Below are 19,156 nucleotides of genomic sequence, written 5' to 3' on the forward strand. Positions count from 1 at the left end.
TGAGAGGCTGGTTTTAAAGGAAGCTCAGAGTTCATCACAACCATGTCAATGGCAGCCATAAACAAGCCTTTGTGTCAACTGTCTACTTAAAATGCTTCTAATGAATCCCATAGGTGCTTTGAGAAATATCTTCCAAGAATGACTGTTGGCCAGGAACCTACCATGGTGTCCTTTTGTAGGTCCATCAGAAGCATGGTAGCCATCGCTCATGTGCGTAGCATGTGTGTATTGATCAGCCGGCGAGCTATTTTATTTTCTTTCTATATGATCATTTTTCCTTCTTCATGCTCCTTCCCGGTGGCTGCCATGATGCTGTTACTCTTAGTTGGGCTTTCTAGATTCACATCTGTTAATTTCACATGCAGATGAATCTTCAGAGGAGAATTCTTCAAAAAGAGCTCTCACAACAGTTTGAGAAAACAAATGTTGCCAAAATTTTGATGTATTTCTCATCCAGAATTGTGGGGCTCTTGCTAAAGGGAACCTTAACAGGCATCAATTCATGTGTTGTTTGTTTTGTTCCTTACTTTGGTGTGTGTGCCTGTGTAAAATCTGTAGTCAAATGAGCACTTGTTCCTTTACATTTTGATCATTTATAGATCGTTTATAGATGCAGCAGACCCTGCTACATTCTCTGACAATACAAGTTTCTGTCCCCGAAGCTGTCTCTGCTCAGCTTCTCATGTCCTTGTCTTTGAGAAGGAAGAAGAAAATGAGTGTCTCATTAGGCCCTTGCCATCTGACAGGTGCTATGCAAAGTTGGGCTTCTGAAATTGAGATTCCCTCTCCGTGCCCAAGTCAAATGCTCCTTCTTCCTGTAGTTCTGAACTCTAAGACAGCTCAGCATATTTCTTAGCTGAGTTCCCACTCTTCATAATAATTGACTAAACTGTCATATTCAAATTCAAGGACCCTCTCCTGCTTTTTAAATCTGTGACAGATTCTACCAAAAGGAACGTTCCATGCTCTGTCATTCTCTTGCTCAGTCTTTGACCTTGAGCACCGGTTTCCTGACCTTAAAGAATGGTGCTGTGATAAGTCGTCTTTCTACCTTCTTCAAGGCCAAGGTAATCCAAGGATGTTCACAGCCTAGACAGTCTATCCTATGAGCTCCAACTCACAGGGGCCTCTCAGGGCTCTCAGCCGACCACCAGATTCTGTGAACAGCTGGCAAACCTTCCTGAAGATGCCCTCCACTAGACGCTGTGCACAACAGCAATGGGAAAGAACAGGTTTTCCTAGTGGCCTCATGCAGGAGCATGAGGGAAAGAGGAGCCATGTGTCCTGCTTGTAAAGTAGCTGTTGTCACTTTCAAAGCTGGAGAAAAGAGCCATATTGGTCATTCAGTTAGTACCAGGGATATAGCAAGATCCTAACATAAAGCTATGTCATTGGTTTGGCTTGCCTGACTTACTAGTTAACCTGACTCATTGGTATGATTTAGGATTTTGTAGAGTAGATGGGCTTGGCCTCAACAATCGAGTTAGCTAAGAATTATAAGGGTACTAGAAAATTTTAGAAATACACATCCTCTGACATCAACAGCTGATAGTCTTAGGGATAACTTCAAAAATTAGTAATAAGACACCTTCTTGGTACCATCTTTAGCTGAAACTGCTCACACATCTTGAGAAACATAGTAATTCAGCCAATGGCAAGTAAGTTCCCTTTGCAATTAATTGAGGGATCTGGATGCAGAGATCCATGACTAGGCCCTGGGTGGATCTCTGGGAGTCCAATTAACGAGAATGAGGAGGGTTTATATGAGCGAGAATTGTTGAGACCAAGGTTGGATAAAGCACAGGGACAAATAGCCAAATGAATGGAAACACATGAACTATGAACCAATGGCTGAGGGGTCCACACTGGATCAGGCCCTCTGAATGGGTGAGACAGTTGATTGGCTTGATCTGTTTGGGAGGCATCCAGGCAGTGGGACCAGATCTTGTGCTCATTGCATGAGTTGGCTGTTTGAAACCTGGGGCCTATGCAGGATTGTTTGGCTCGGCCTGGGAGGAGGGGACTAGACCTACCTGGACTGAGTCTACCAGGTTGACCTCAGTCTGTGGGGAAGGCTTTGCCCTGGAGGAGATGGGAATGGGGGGGGGGGGGCGTTGGGGGGAAGGTGAGGGGGACGGGAGGGGGGAGAACAAGGGAATCCGTGACCGATATGTAGAACTGAATTGTATTGCAAAATAAATTAAAATAAATTAAAAAAAAAAAGCAATTAATAATCAAAGTGGAAAGCAAGGATGTTCTATAAAAAGTAAACATGGACCAAAAGGCACAATGGCTGAAAGTAAAAGACATCGAGTGAGTACAGGAGAGATGCAGGAGCTGGGACATGAGGGTAGAGAGTAAGACATGGAGTGAGTACAGGAGAGATGCAGGAGCTGGGACATGAGGGTAGAAAGTAAGACATGGAGTGAGTACAGGGGAGATGCAGGAGCTGGGACATGAGGGTAGAAAGTAAGACATGGAGTGAGTACAGGGGAGATGCAGGAGCTGGGACATGAGGGTAGAGAGTAAGACATGGAGTGAGTACAGGAGAGAGGCAGGAGCTGGGACATGAGGGTAGAGAGTAAGACATGGAGTGAGTACAGGAGAGATGCAGGAGCTGGGACATGAGGGTAGAGAGTAATACATGGAGTGAGTACAGGGGAGATGCAGGAGCTGGGAAATGAGGGTAGAGAGTAAGACATGGAGTGAGTACAGGGGAGATGCAGGAGCTGGGACATGAGGGAAGAGAGTAAGACATGGAGTGAGTACAGGAGAGATGCAGGAGCTGGGACATGAGGGTAGAGAGTAAGACATGGAGTGAGTACAGGGGAGATGCAGGAGCTGGGACATGAGGGTAGACAGAGAGGACCAGGTGACCATGACTGAGAAGTTGGAATATGGAAGCACAGCCTTTCAGATGTACAATGGGCTTTGTTCTGACCATATTCAATGTACCTGACCTACCAAACACCACAGCTAGCAACACAGTAGGACACAGAAGGTCAGTTGTGTCTCTCATGATCACATGCCTGGTTTCTGGCACCTGCTCTCTAACATCATGAAGGAGGACTGAACCACAAGCCTATTGCTAGCCCAAAAGGAACATGAAACTCACATTCCAAATTACAGTGCTACTAAATTAGAATTGCTTTTGTGCCACCAAAGGATAAAAGACATACATTAAAGCATTGAATATTGGAAATTTGTCTGTATATAACTCGTAATTTCTCATGGAGTAGGGCAGACTGAAGACAAGGTCTCAACCGAGAGGTTATGACAGTCATGAATCAGAGTGGTAAGGCCTGAACTGAAGCACAGGCCAAGACTGTGGATTTGAGGAAGGGGAGAATCGATGTGAACTGAGGGAAGAGAGTATGGGATGCTTCTCCATCTTCTAGCTTGGACAAAGAGGTGGATATTGGCACTGAAATGGGCTAGCATGGAGTGTGCAGAACTAGGGATCACAGTTCAGTGTGGGCACCTTGAGTTTTGTGTGCTGTGGGGTATGGTGCGGGTGCACGCCATTCTCCACATAGAAGTAGTGCTGCAGTGGGCATTCCCTGGCGGCTAGCTTCCCAAGAGTCAGAAGGGGCTCTTCCTCCTCTCTCCATGGGCTGATGTTTGAGCAACATATTTTCATTACTTCATTGTAGTTTTATTCACGCAGACATTTCTCCTTCAGTTTAAGATACTCGTTGCTCCTTTATTTCTCTTTCATAGACCCGGTGTGCCCTTCCCGTCTGTGGCCTTCTTGTCCTTAAACTCCCTTCTTTCCCCAGTTTGGAAAAATGCTTCATTGTTAGCACATGCATGAAGTTTATGAATATCTGGACAAGTTGCCATAAAGGAATATTTTTGAGACAGAGCCTCATTATATAGTACAGGCTGGACTTTAGGTTCCTCCTGTCTCAGCTTCCTGAGTGGTGAGATTATAGGCATGTGCTACCATTCCTATTTTATTCTAAATGTTTGAAATTGCTACCTGCTCTCATGTGTAGAGATTCCCCTCCAAACTTACTCAAAATTGGTGTTCATACATGAACATCAGACTTAGGAAAAGCTCTTCCACAAATTTAAACAATAAACAAATTATATCAACGACACATTTAAGAAACCATTGTCAGTTTCTGGATGTTTATGTGATAGGGGGGAATAGCACACATTTTTACCTTCTGTGCACTGCAAATACCCCTCACTCCCAGCTTGCCTGATAACTTCTTCCTGAATTGTGCACCACAATGAATTAAATAGGATGTGGGCTTTTTTAGTTTGTCTGAATTTCGTAGATCTTTTTCTAACAGCAAGTAGTCAATGTCACATTCTAACTTTACTGTAGACTAGAGAGAAATTGGAGCCCCCACACACCAACAGTTCATCTCTACAAGCAAAAAGGAAAAAAGAAAAGAAAAGAAAAAAACAAGCAGAAGAATCCTTTGTGCCTTGGTGATCTTTCTTGCTGAAACACTTGTCACAAAGACAATTCTATTTCTTCCATTGAGTCCATTATCTACTGCCCATTGTAGGGGAGGGAGGAAAAACCCAGAGAGAAGGTTATTTCCACTCTGAAAACCACCCCAATATTCTGTGCTGAAGGCTAGCCCTGACCTGTGCATGGTGATCAGCCATGTGTCTTGGTGACCATAGCTCACAAGCCAAAACCGATTCATAAAGGGCAGGTGGACAGCAGCAGAACATGCATCCAAGCTAACCTGGCACTAATGCAATGGTGTGCATGACTGTTACTGCATTGCATGGTGATGGGGGGTAAAGAGCAAGCAGTTCAGGTGAATGGCTTTAATTAGGATTTCTTTCCATTTGTGATGGCAGATATTTTCAGAGACAGAAGGAACAGTCCATGAAAGGGCATCCACATATCATCCTCTTCCTCTCTTCCACCCTCCCATACCCTGTCAGCAAACATTCATACATAGCAGAAAGATGGAAATAGCCATTTCTCTAGCCTCTTGTATCCATTCATCATTTCTTCGAGGAGCCTGTGAGGCCCTGTCCAGAGTTTGGAAGAATGTGTTCATCTCTACTAAGTAATAGGACCCCAAACGTCTACCTCTCTAAACACACAGAAAGAGAAGCCTGGGGATAGAGAGGACAGATAATGGATGGTGAGAGAAGGAAAAACAGAGGCCCCTTAAAACTTGGGTCAGCCATGCCCTTGACTAGAGGACTACCATGTAAGCTCCCTTACATAATGAGGCTCTTCTTTTGAGGAAAGACCATGCCCTGAAGTATGCCTCAAGTATGATACTCAAGAATCAGGAACCATCTCCAACAAGGTGTGTGATTTCAGCACTGGACAAAAAGGGACAAGAGAACAGAGCCACTAAAGTAAAACCAATGCTTTGTTAGAGGAATGGATGCTGCTCAGCCGGGGATGAAGAGTAGTCAGCTGTGATTAAAAAAAGACCAGCATCACTGAGGTGAAATCTGCTGGAAAGTGTTTCCTCAAGGTCAGTACATAGAAGTTGTGGTCCAGAGGTGGCCAAGGTTGTACTTCACACTGGCCCCTGACTTTGGTACTGTAGGATCAACCACACAGTACTGGTTTTGAAGGCATGAAGGGGTCATGGAGAGCAACTGAGGCTTTGCACTGTGAGAGGTCAGGAGATGCCATTAGTGAAGGTGCAGCCTCAGCGCCAGTTGGCAGCCCAGTTGCAGCAGAAGACCTCTGCTGCAGGATCTCTGATCACACTGTGAACCCTGAGATTGTGTTCTTTACTGGAAAATTCTGTTTCTAGTTGTGGTGTGGTGGTGTTCCAATCTTAAATGGTCTTATAAATAAATAAATAAATAAATAAATAAATAAATAAATAAATAAATAAATAAATAAATAAATAAAAATTTTAAAAAAAAAAACAGAGCCAGCTTTCAGGGTGAAAGCTAAAAGATCAGAGAAACAGAACAGCCAGCCTTACCTACTAGTTCTTACCTCTAAGAAGTCCTCAGCCTAAAGAGAGTAAGTTCCTATTTCCTCATGCCTTATATACCTTTCTGTGTCCTGCCATGTTACATCCTCGTATTAAAGGCATGTGTGGTTCCCAAGCAAAGACATAAGGTCTCTCAAGTGCAGGGATTAAAGGTGTGTGCCACCACTGCCTGACCTCTATGTTTGATCTAGTGGCTGGCTCTGTCCTCTGATCCTAGCCAAGTTTATTAGGGTACACAATATGTCGCCACAGTGTGGCTTGGCCCTGGTGCATGCCTTTGATCTGGGAGCTTTCTGCTTGAATATTGTGGACAGGATTGGGTGGAATCAACCCTACGTCAAGAGGCAAAGCAAGCAACCAGTTAATATGAGGTGAATATAAGATTATTAAGAAAAAACCATAGAGAGTAAGGGGGCATCAGGACAGATAATGAGACACACAGGAAGCAGAAGAGAGGAACATCGAGTTTGAGAGAATTTGGGACAGTAGGAAGGAGGAGAGGCTTCTGGAATGACAGCAGATGAGGAAGATCAGCTGGGTGCTTTCTCTGCCTCTCTGAGCTAGCAGGCTTTTACCCCAGCATCTGGTTCCTGAGTCTATTGGTAGAATCAAAGGACTGAGATTTTTGATAAAAACAACAGACCTCAGCATTTTGGAGATGCCAGGACCGTGGGACAACTACCAAGAACAGCAGCAGCAGTGGCATGGAGCCAGCCAGAGCCTAGAAGACAAGTTGTATGTAATGCAGAGGGCAGAGCCAGAGAAATGACCCAACCTCTTAGAGGAGCCCAAAAGATTGTGGTGGATTCCAGACACTGGATACTGGTTTTGCTTTGATATGATTGTGACCTCCCTTTTGAAGTAAGAAAGTATTTTTTTATATTACTGGAGCCCACAGTTGGGAGACTTAGAATGTTGAAAAAGAATATTTTAGAGTTTTACAGAGACTCTTTAAAAAAGACTGTTTTTAGGGTTGTTTGTTTGTTTGTTTGTTTGATTGTTTGAGACAGCGTTTCTCTGTGTAATAGCCCTGGTTGTCCTGAAATTCCCTTGGTAGACCAGGCTGACTTCGAACTCACAGAGAACCTCCTGCCTCTGCCTCCTGAATGCTGGGATTAAAGGCATATGCCACCACCACCCAACAAGACTGAATATTTTTAAAGAGAACTTTTAAAGTATTTGAATTTGTCAGGTTGTGGGACTTTTTAAGTTTGTAAAATGTTTTCTATTACAGTGCCTTTATTAATGTGTGATCTTGGGGTTCAACAATAAAGGGAAGCTCGTGGCCTAACCGTGATGTGTTTATGCGTCAAGTTGACAAGGGTTCATTTGTGCTGTCTGGATTAATGTCAATTTGACACAAGCTATCGTCATCAGAAAGGAGTGAGCCTTAACTGAGAAAATGTTCCAGAAGATCGGGCTGTAAGCAAGCCTGTAGAGCATTTTATTAATTAATAATTGATGGGGGAGGGCCCAACCCATTGTGAGTGGTGCCATCCCTGGGTTTTTGCTTCTGGGTTCTATTAGAAAGCAGGCTTAGCAAGCCAGGAGGAGCAAGCCACTGAGCAATATCCATGGCCTCTGCATCAGCTCCTGTCTCCAGGTTCTGGCCCTGCTTGAGCTCCAGTCTTGGCTTCCTTCAGTGATAGACTATGATGTGGAAGTGTAAGCCAAATAAACCCTTTCCTCTCCAAGTTGATTTTGGTCATGGTGTTTCATTATAACAGTAGTAACCCTAAAGAGGACACTGATTTAAGGGATTGGGGAGATGTTTGTGCATAGAAAACTTGCAGCTTCCAGAAAGTCCTAACATGCAGCCAAGGCTGAGACCACTAGCCTCACAAGGGACAAAGGCAGAGCAGTCTAATGGGAGCCCCATGGATAAGTTTGGAGATGTACAAGATGACAGGTCTATTGTTATCTTCTTGGATTTGGTAAAAGGTCTAAGCATGACATTGCTCTTTTATGATTGTTGTGTCTTTTGAGACAGGGTCTCACTGCAGAGTCCACACTGATGTCAAGCCCAAGATCTTCCTTCCTCCATCTTCCAAGTGTGAGGATTAGAGTCATGTGTCACTATACTCTGCGTCTTCTCTGATGTTCTTGAATAGCTCTTCCATCTAGTGGTCACCCCCACCCCATTCATCCAGGATGAGATGCTGTGTTAGAAGCTTTTCCTCTTCTCTGAGATACTAAACATTTCAGCTGATTCTACCTTAGTGGTTCTAGTTGAACCCTGTGTGTTATACTTACCAAGAGAATATGTTGTGCTTTCTAGGTTTGATAGTGTCAGCCCATATCAAATGCTGGATGTCTGGCACACAGAGATCCAGCACATGGAATCTACCATGGCCACCATCTCCAAGTCAGCGGATTTGTTTGAGGTCAATGTTCCTGACTATAAACATTTGAGGCAGTGCAGGAAGGAGGCCTGCCATCTTAAGGAGCTCTGGGACACCATCAGAATGGTGACCTCCAGTATCCATGCCTGGGAGGCCACCAGCTGGAGGAATATCAGTGTGGAAGCCATGGACTTGGAGTGCAAGCAATTCACCCGGCACATCCGGAACCTAGATAAGGAGCTCAGAGCCTGGGATGCATTCAAAGGCCTGGAAAGTACAGTGTTGAATACTCTGACCTCCCTGAGGGCCGTAGCCGAGCTGCAGAATCCTGCCATCCGGGAGCGGCACTGGAGGCAGCTGATGCAGGCCACAGGTGTGAGTTTCACCATGGATCAGGACACCACCCTAGCTCACCTCCTGCAGCTCCAGCTTCACCACTTCGAGGATGAGGTCCGGGGTATTGTGGACAGAGCTGTGAAAGAGATGGGTATGGAGAAGACCTTAAAGGAACTGCAGACCACCTGGGCCAGCATGGAATTCCAGTATGAGCCCCACACACGAACACACATACCCTTGCTGCAGTCAGACGAGGACCTCATCGAGGTTCTGGAGGACAACCAAGTACAGCTTCAGAACCTGATGATGTCCAAGCACATTGCTTTCTTCCTAGAAGAAGTGTCAAGTTGGCAGAAGAAGCTGTCCACGGCTGACTCAGTCATCTCTATCTGGTTTGAGGTCCAGCGGACCTGGTCTCACCTAGAGAGCATATTCATTGGCTCTGAAGACATCCGGTCTCAGCTACCACAGGTAACTGCTCAGGGAATCCTATGCTACCTAGTCTCTGGTCCAGGTGAAAGGAAGACCACCCCACCCCTACAGTGTTAAGGTTCCTTCTCTGCACCTCAGGGTACCTCCTACATGCACTGACTTGCCGCACCAAAAAAAAAAGTGATAACAGGTTTGGTGGCACACACCTTTAATCCCAGCACTTGGGAGGCACAGCCAGACAGATCTCTGTGAGTTCAAGGCCTGCCTGGTCTACAGAGTGAAAGGCACCAAAACTACACAGAGAAACCCTGTCTCAAAAAACCAAAAAACAAACAAACAAGCAAACATGTTTGCAACCAGTTTGCCTCTACATATAGAAAGGAGTGACTTGCTTTTTTTTTTTTTCAACTACATGTGAGAAAAGAAATAGAAGATTCCAGCTGCTGTGTCTTGGGAATAGCTCCTTAAGGGCCACTTCATAGGTCTTATATCACACATACTCAAAGAAACTAAGTCTTGTTGCCAGGCAAGTTCAAGGTCATTCTCCCCAGGCAGGGAGCCATGCTGCAAACCTTTAATCAGTACTAGCATATCAGATACCAGTTTTCTTCTGAAGACTAACAGCAGATTTCCCTAAAATATAAGCTTCCATTATCACCTTCCCCAATTCCGGCCCCTTCTCATTAGCCCTAATTAATGTGACATTAACCAACCCTATCTCAGTGGACTGTAATTCCTTCTTTTTTGCCCTAGACTTCTTCTGTATCCATTCAGTACAGCCAGTTCTTTGCTGACAAATTAGCTTGATTATGAAATGTCACCAGTTGTCCAGGCCTTGTTAAGAACTTAAAGCACATGCCACTCAACATTGCAGTTCTCCAGCACATCCTGCACAAGCATGCTAGTACAATACGGTGGCCTAATGGTTGACATTCCCAGCAGCAAGTATCAGGGAACAGTTCTGTATGGCAGTTGTAATGAAGCCAGCACCAGACTTTATTTATCATAAATACCAGCAATTGAAGAAGAATAGGCTTAATTAGAAGGGGTGAGGACATAGGTGGAGACTCCGGGGAGGACTTTAAGGGGACGTTTAAGAACCTCTTATGAAAAACAGGAAAGGATTTTAGTCCCTGGATAGCGCTGCAGGTTTGTGCAGACAGCATGTAAATGCCTGCGTTTCCTTCCTATTAAGAGCATAACAGAAAGGAGTTCAGTCTCATTACACCCAAACTAGTAACTATTTTCATCCATTATGACTATTTCCCAACTTTTATGCATGTAGACAGCTAGTTTTTTACGTAATTACTCCCAGAGTAATTACAGTTTTCTGATTGGCTCTTTTCATTTGAACATTCATGCCAGGTATGACTACACTTCTGTCACCTTGATGCCACTTCATTTTCAGTCAAAGCAAAACACCTCATTGAGAGGGGGTTAGAAAGTGTTTTACCCACGTCTCCTGTCTTTTGATCACCTTGGGTGAAGGGTGTTGGTTACAGAGGGTAGGGCAGAAGCCCTAGGCTTCTTTATTCTCCCATGTTGGGCAAGTTATTTACTTAATGTCTTCAAACCTTGATGTCCTCATATGTAAATTAGGACAGGCACTGGCACCCACTCTGGAAAGTCCATGAAAACAATGCATGCAGCATATAACATCATGATTACTGTTTATAATAACACCATATGTTCTCACCAGGTGCTACATTTAGGCTAAAATCCTATTAGTTTCTTGATCATTTTAGCAGCACAGTGAGAATGATGGCATTAAATATATTTGAGAGCATAGCAGTACATTTGAGAAAAAACTTCGTTCATACAAATATTTTCATAGAGCTAGAAAAAAAACATTCAATCTACTGTCTCCTTGACTTAGGAATCATTTATTGGACAGTTGGAGTAAGAGTACGGAGTCTCTGAGACTTCATTAGGGGTCTACAGAGTCAACACTACCTTAGTAATCATGTGTGTCATTTGACTTTTTGACTTTTGTTCTAGCATGAGCACACATGAGCTTTCTATGATGCTGCATGGCCTGTAAGACCAAAGTAATTCAGATGCAGAAGCAGATGTGGGAACATTGATGAGTTCTGTTAATTCACTCAGTACAGGAATTGGAAGGTGGAAAGGAAAGCAGAAGGATACTACTCCCGTTTTTATTGTAGTGGTTTGGGATTGTTTTTGTAAATTATTTTTAGATTAAAAACATAGTATTATGCTAAGCTGATAGGTTTATTATTACTACATTTTAATTTCTATTTTGAAGCCTCAGAGCAAACCTCCTGTTCCTCTGGTTCTTTTCACCCCCCGTCTTTCACAATAATCCCAGAGCTGTAGGTACTGTGCTGATGATGTAACCACTGGGCCTGGGCTCCACAAATTTCCATTTGATCAGTTGTGACTTTCTATAATGGTCTCCATCTGTTGCAAAGAAAAGTTTCCTTGATGAGAGGTGAGGACAACACTTATCAGTGGTATAAGGATAATTATCAGAATGAAGTGATGGATTATGTTGGTTTAGTAGCGTGGTGGTTGTAGGTTCTCCTCTGAGATCCATGACTTTATCAGCCCTGAGTAGCTGACTAGGTCCTAGTACCTACCATACACGGTTTCCTTCTTGTTGAATGGGTCTCCAGTCCAATTAGGGAGCTGTTGGTTACTGCCAAGGTATTCTTGGCACTACTGGACCCTTAGACTGTGGTACCATGCTGGTTGCTGTTGTAGCTCAGAGGTGTCATCACTTGGTAGGATTGTTGATTTCTTCCCACCCTTGGGAAATTATGTGGCACCTTCTCTTATCATGAAGGCTAGTACTCCAGGAGGAAGCTTTCAGGCCAGATTCACTTAAGTGCCCTGTATCTGAAGTTCATGGTGTCTTTAGCAATAAGGATTTATCTTCTACCTCTGGTTGGGGAGGGGGCAAATAGCGCATCAACAATGACTGTAATGTTTTTGGAGTTTCTTGGACAATCCTGACCTACTCAAAAGAGGACTTCTCATGCCTGGTATTGCGGGTTTTGTTAGTCTGTGGCTTCTGGGAAGAGCATTGTCAGCTCATATGGAAAATTTTCACTTAAACTGTCTATGTGTATTTACACAGAGACTTGTATGTATTGTAGGTATTTATGAGTAGATAGTTAAATTATTATTTCTGCCGGATGGTGGTGGCGCACGCCTTTAATCCCAGTACTCGGGAGACAGAGCCAGGCGGATCTCTGTGAGTTCGAGGCCAGCCTGGGCTACCAAGTGAGTTCCAGGAAAGGCGCAAAGCTACACAGAGAAACCCTGTCTTGAAAAACCAAAAAAAAAAAAACCAAAAAAAAAAATTATTATTTCTTATGACTCTTTGAAACATGCTTACTGGTATTTTACCCTCCTTCTGTATTTACCTTTCTTCCTCCTTCCTAAAGTCTCCTGTACTTTTTATTTATTTATTTATTTTTATTTATTTATTTGTTTGTTTGTTGGTTGGTTGGTTTTTTAGAGACAAGGTTTCTCTGTGTAGTTTTGGTGGATCTCGCTCTGTAGACCAGGCTGGCCTCGAACTCAAAGAAATCCTGCCTCTGCCTCCCAAGTGCTGGGATTAAAGGTGTGCGCCACCACAGCCTGGCTCCTGTACTTTTTAAATGAATTAAATAATTTTAAATTGTCTTTTAAATACTTTAGCTTCTAATACAGAAAACATTGCTCAGCAGATCACCTGCATAAACAAAAGAAAAAGGATTCCAAGATGATGTCCAAATGCTGCTCTTCCTTGCCCAAGTCTCTTCTTGGGATTAGTGACTTTTGCCCTCAAATGACTGCAAGGGCCAATCTGAGACAAATATTGATTATTACTTTCTGTTTGTTTCATCTGTAGGACTCTAAGAGATTTGAAGGCATTGACTCTGACTTCAGAAAGCTGGCAGATGATGCTCAGAAAACCCCGAATGTGGTGGAAGCCACGAATAAGCCAGGTCTCTATGACAAGCTGGAGGATATTCAGAGCAGGTGAGTTGGCTTGCCAGCCTGCTGTGGGGAGGGTACAAACTTCCCTTCTCTGCCTCTCACCTTTATTAAATGCCAATGAGAGCATGCTTGGCCCTTGCTTTCCCCATGAGTTTGGGTAATATAGGGTGTGATATCATTAGGAAGTTTGAGGCAGATGTAAATAGATATGTCTGTTTGCAAATATTCCTAGGAATCCATTGTTCTTAAATCTGAAAATATCCTACATATTGCAAATACAGTCATCCTTCAGTTTCTACTCAGAATTGCTTATAAGACAACCTGCAGATATACAGAAGTCTGCAGCTACAAGTGTTGCACATAACCTCTGTAACCCTCCCATGGCTTATACATCCCCTCTAGCTTATCTACAATACCTAACTCAATACAAATGCTTTGTAAATGGTTATGTTGTATTATTTATGGATTAATGACGAAAAATGTTTGTGTGTGTTCAAAACATGTGAAAAATTTTCCCAAATATCAATCCATAGGTTGTTGGACCCTCAGATGAGGAGTTCACAGACACTGAGGGCTGGCTGTGTTTGTGTTTAGGTAATGTGTGTGTAACTTGGGGCCAAGTTATACTAATTATACTAAACTAGGAGAACCTGTGTTCTGTGCCTTCAGGTTGTGCCTGTGTGAGAAAGCCCTAGCAGAGTACCTAGACACCAAGAGGCTTGCCTTCCCTCGGTTTTACTTCTTATCCTCCTCTGACCTGCTAGACATCCTTTCCAATGGCACAGCCCCACAACAGGTAAGCCAGTGGCAGATTTAAAATCATCCAAAGGGGTGGGGCACACCCAACAGGAGCATACTCTCAGAGAGGAGACAAGCATTTCAGACCCATGTTGCCTTAGGTATCTCTGCTCCCTTTCTACACACACACACACACACACACACACACACCACACACCACCCCCTTTCCCAGCATCTGAAACAGAAGCAGAGAGGCAAAGGAGCATAAAGTTAAGCCTTTATCAGGAATACCTTTGATCTGATTCTCAAGAGATATCTAGCCAATTGTGGTCCACAGTGACAGCTATATAAAGAAGTGTGATATTCTGTCACTGGCAGGATGGCATGCATGGAGCTGGAGGACATGATGTGACATGAGATAAGTCAGTCACAGAAAGACAAATGCCACATGTGGAAGCTGAAGTTGATCTCACAGAAGTAGAGAGGACAGTGATTACCAGAGAGGTGGAGGGGATGGCTAGTGCGTGATGGGTAGTGAATGTGGCATGATGGATAACTTGTAAATTTTTATAAAACAGCAAAATAACTATAGTATACCACAGTTTGCATAAGTCAAGAAAGCTAATAGAATTTCAATAATCCCAACACAAGAAAGAACCAATTGTTTGATATGATAGATGTACCAATCATCCTGGCCTGATCATATTTGTTATATAGATGTGTTGAAGTGTCAAACCAGACCCAAACATTGGACTGACTGACAAGTCACTTGGCTGAATTCCTTTCCTCCCTTCTGTGTGACTTGGTCATTTCTTTGAAGTATGAAGGGATTTGTTTGTTTTTTTCTGATTTAGGGTATTTTTTTAATCATCTAAACTCTTTATTTTTGTTTTTTAATATGTAGAACACTAATTTGATTCCAAGAGCCAAACCATGTCAGAAGATATGTATCTCTGAGAGTGTCCCTTTTTTCTCTGTTTATCTCCCACCATCACTATTTACCCTCCCTCCTCCCCATAGATAGGCAGTTTCATTAGATCCTGATTTACCTTTCCTGTGTTCATCTTTGTGCAAATAGGCAGGTGCACATTGTATCCAGTCAGATATGGTCCCTCATCACCGCTTCTTTCTCACACAAAAGGCAGCAGTCTGCAGTACCTGCTTGAACTTTGTCTTTATGGGGGTAGCAGCGTCTTCGGTGTAACCCAAGCTGACCTTAAACTTGTGATCCTCCTGCCTCTGTGCTACTGAGATTGCAGGCATGTGGTATTGGTTTTGTGCCTTCTTCTTTTCCTTCTCCCCCTCCTTCTTATCCTCCTCCTCCTCCTTCTTAACTTAGTTTTGTATCTTAGAAATCATTTCATATTAATCCGAGCTCTCCATTTCAACATTTGCATCATGCTCTATGCTGATATGTCATAGTCTGGCCATTAGATAACTATTATTTTCCAATCAAATGAAGTGGCATTAGGTAACTTTGTGTTTTGGAGACCTGTTTTGTAGATCTAGAGCTTTTCCTAGAGAATTCTGGCTGAAAGAGTAAACACACAGAAGCCTTGTTAGCACTACAACGCTTCACTGCACAGGAACTGTCCCCTTGGCATCACCACGAGCCATGGATGAGCGCTTCTCCAACAGAGCCAAGAAGCAGCTCCAGCAGGTCTGACTCTGCTTGTTAAGAAGAGTCAAGTATTAAAAAGACATCACCTTTGCATTTGTGGTCCTTCTGTTTTTATCCTGTCGACTGAATCATTTCCCAAGTGGCCCAGGCACAGTGGAGTTGAACTACATATCATATCAGCATTTTGTTTAGAGTTGTACTAATTCCGTGTGTAGAAGGGGTCAGATCACCACCTCCATTCATTCTATACCTTTGGTACCCACAGTACTCATTCTTAAGTATTTCTTTCAATTTGCTTCTCATTAGGTTCTAGTAAATCTTTAAATAATCCACCCCACCCTAGGGAATGAAGCACAGTAAAGACATTTTCTAACCCCACCTCTGTGTGAGTGACTGAATAGACTGATTTATAAGTCATTATGACAGTTATTTCATCTTTATGTCTGTAGAAATCAAAATTTGTATTTATAATGCTTAAAATATGTCTTTGCTTATGTATTTGCTTTATTTTGTTATTTTTCTGTGACATTTGGAGTCTTCCCTGTCCTGGAAACCATGGCTTCTGTCATCTTGACAGTTTTCTCCCACTCTGTTTTAGAGAATTTCTATTGCATTGATCTGCCCTGCCCCCACTGGGTTCATCACACATCTGTAAACTGAGGTCGGTTGCCTTTGGCTGCAGGCCCCCTCTTCTCTTTGAGTAGACATAGCTCTTGGTCCGTTTCCTTGGCATTCTTCAGGCCTTGCTCACTGCACTTAGCTCTTTGTGTCAGTTGAACCCGTGAGTGCTGTTAACACTGTTGTGAATTGACTTTGAGTTGCTACCTTAGGTTCTCTACCAACCCATCTTTCATCTTATGGTCTACAGAGCTTGTGTTTCTTTTGTTGAAATGAAAGCAAAACCAAGAGATAGTTATTTCTCTTTTCAAAACCTGAAACTTATCAGCATTCTTACATGCTCTCATTCCTGTTTAGTTGCAGGAGAGGACACTGGCTCCAATGGTGAAACCCATTTGCTCCTGTTTGGTTGCAGGAGAGGACACTGGCTCCAATGGCAGAATGACAATGGTGGCACAGTTCCCACCAATATCTTTATTCCTTTAGCCACGTCTATCCACTTCACATGGTTCCTATCTTCATAACTCCATGATTGCTGTACCTTTCCCTCCACAGGCTTGGCATTCACCCTCCTATCTTATGCAAGAGTTGTTCCCTGGCAGGCCATAGACAACTATGATCAGCTCCCTGTGCATCCTCTTGAATCCTTTGCCATGGTTTCCTTTCTCAGGTTCAACGTCATCTTTCCAAGCTCTTTGACAACATGGCCAAAATGCAGTTCCAGTTAGATGCCAGTAAGAACCCAACCAAGACAAGCCTTGGCATGTACAGCAAAGAAGAGGAATATGTGGCCTTCAGTGAGCCCTGTGACTGCAGTGGGCAGGTAAGTGACACTCCGTTCCCCTCCTCACACCTCCCCCATCCCTTCCCATCCAAACCAAATTCAGTGAAAGTCAGTTTCCCTCAGGCCAGAGCTTGAGACCTGAAGGAGCAGCTTTCCTTGCCTGTGGTCCACACTGGAGCTGCCTCTGGTGCCTTCCTCTCTCTGAGGAAAACGTATGTCTACATTTCTATTTCCTTGTTCAGTAGAGACTGGTGCTGGGAGAAATAAAGTGCATATAAACAGTCACTGCAGGGCTGGAGAGATGGCTCAGTGGTTAGGAGCACTGGCTGCTCTTTCAGAGATCCTGAGTTCGATTCCCAGCAACCAGATGATGGCTTACAACCATCTGTAACTCCAGTCCCAGGGGATTCAATACCCACTTTTGGACTCCTCAAACACTAGGTACACATGTGGTGTACAGACATACATGCAGAAAATAACATATGTGTACATACAAAAAAAATAGTCACTGCAGTCGGCTGTGAGGGGATTGTAAGGTGATTGGCAGCCCAGAGAATATTACGATGGCGACCCCTGAAGCACCCCACAGGGAAATCTGGAACTCAGACACCTTCCTTGGGAAGAAATGTCCTTTTCTGATATGTCTCCCATCTTTGCAAGTATACCCCACAGTCATTTCCTCCCATAGTTCTTCTCCTTGGAGAGCTGACTATATACCTCTGCTCTAGGAAGTCCTACTACACCTCCAGGCCTCCCACAGCCAACTGCAGGCAAATGAATCATAGGACAATTCTTTTCTTACACCCCACCCTGTCCTCCAGCACCACTGAAGTAAAGTCCTGCCGTGCCCATTATTCACAGCCACATAACCAAGCATTGCCCCTGGGGCTCGATTCCCATGCAGAACAAGGCCTGAACAAGACAGTCTTTCAGAAATTTCTACCATTCCCACATATGCTTGGGGAGAAATTCTCTTATCAGAAAATAATCCAAAGTCCTCTTGTTACATGGGGGTGGCTGACAACCTTGAGTTTTAAATTCAGAATATGTTCTTTTAACAGACCAAGACCACAAAGCATTCAACTGAGAAACACAAACCCAACTAACATCTCTATGCTGTGTAGACAAGGCCATGAGAATCAGCTTGATTAAACCTGCCCCAGTCCAGATTTGGGGTTCTTTGTTTGAGCTCTAATTAGCATTCTACCATCCCTTCACCTGTTGTCATTTTTTCTGGGTTCCACATTAGCACATAAGCCTAGCTCCCACTCATCACATCCCAGATTATAAATGCAAAATGTCTGCCCTTGCCTTCTGGCATCTGGTCAGTACACAATGCTGGAGCTCCATTGTCTTCACTCCCTCAGGCTGGGTGAAAGAAAACAGGATCGATCAAACTTTCTCAGCCTTGTGGTATCTGACCCAGAGCTCTTCTTGCAGGTTGAGATATGGTTGAACCACGTGCTTCGTCACATGAAAGCCACGGTGAGGCATGAGATGATGGAAGGGGTAACCGCCTATGAGGAGAAGCCCAGGGAACAGTGGCTGTTTGATTACCCAGCTCAGGTACTTTTCCAGTTGGACCTTCCTGGGCCTCTGTCCTCATCTGTCTTTCTCTTCCAACAGCCTGTGTGGGCCTTCTGAGGTTGAAGAGCCCCTGTGCTTCACAATGGGAAGGGCTTGAATCCTAGACCATGGCGAGGGCCAGAAGACCAAGCAACACTGACAGCTATGACTTAAGTTCAGTCATTGCTTTGGAAAAGTTGGGTTATGGATCTGTATCATTGACTGTAGGAAGATGTGAACATTTAAAGTCTTGGAGTCCCCTTACACTGTATGTGCCAGCTCTTTGCTGACTGTGAGAGGGGAAGACCGACAGGAGATGAGATGAGGCAACCTGTCCTATGGGAGTTCACAGCCTCCTGTAGAGCCCAGTCACTTGTAATTGTGCCTAAGGTGATCATTGGGTAGGCTCAGGGCTCCCTGGGCATATGTAACTTGCTAGTGAGGTCTGAGACTATGTTTCTGAGGATCTAGTTAAGCCAAGATTTGAAGAAGGAGTTAGGGAGCTAAATAATGGAGGGAAATAGCACCCCATGTAGGGAAGAGCATAGGCAAAAGTTCAGAAGCAAAAACAAGCACAAAGTCCCTGAGGAATGGAGAAGAGCTAGATATGGCTGCAGTAAGGCTAAGAGGGGAGGGAGAAGGAAGCAGCTGATAGAATCCATCTGGGAAACTGGAAGCCAGTTCTCATGGACCACATCATCCCAAATTTTAACTGAATTCTGCCCATGTTTCTCAAGAGGGTCTCAATTAAAATGATGAATGAAGACTTTCAATGACTCTGGCTGCAGTGTACAACTCTTACTGCCCTCTGGTGATAGGGTAGGTGCTA

At 43.8% G+C, this 19,156-nt stretch overlaps 1 protein-coding gene across 1 annotated transcript in view; it reads left to right on the plus strand.

Moving 5' to 3' along the window:
- Dnah9 (dynein axonemal heavy chain 9) overlaps nucleotides 1-19,156 on the plus strand; it is a 354,060-nt gene that overhangs the window by 79,282 nt on the left and 255,622 nt on the right. Inside the window, 5 exon segments of the mRNA XM_052756894.1 lie at nucleotides 8,221-9,091; nucleotides 12,912-13,042; nucleotides 13,670-13,796; nucleotides 16,648-16,800; nucleotides 18,202-18,327. Coding sequence (XP_052612854.1) covers nucleotides 8,221-9,091; nucleotides 12,912-13,042; nucleotides 13,670-13,796; nucleotides 16,648-16,800; nucleotides 18,202-18,327 — 1,408 coding nt within the window.

Source organism: Peromyscus californicus, unplaced genomic scaffold, assembly GCF_007827085.1.
Source record: "Peromyscus californicus insignis strain IS unplaced genomic scaffold, ASM782708v3 Scaffold_3__1_contigs__length_106647218, whole genome shotgun sequence".
In the NCBI taxonomy this organism is placed as follows: domain Eukaryota; kingdom Metazoa; phylum Chordata; class Mammalia; order Rodentia; family Cricetidae; genus Peromyscus; species Peromyscus californicus.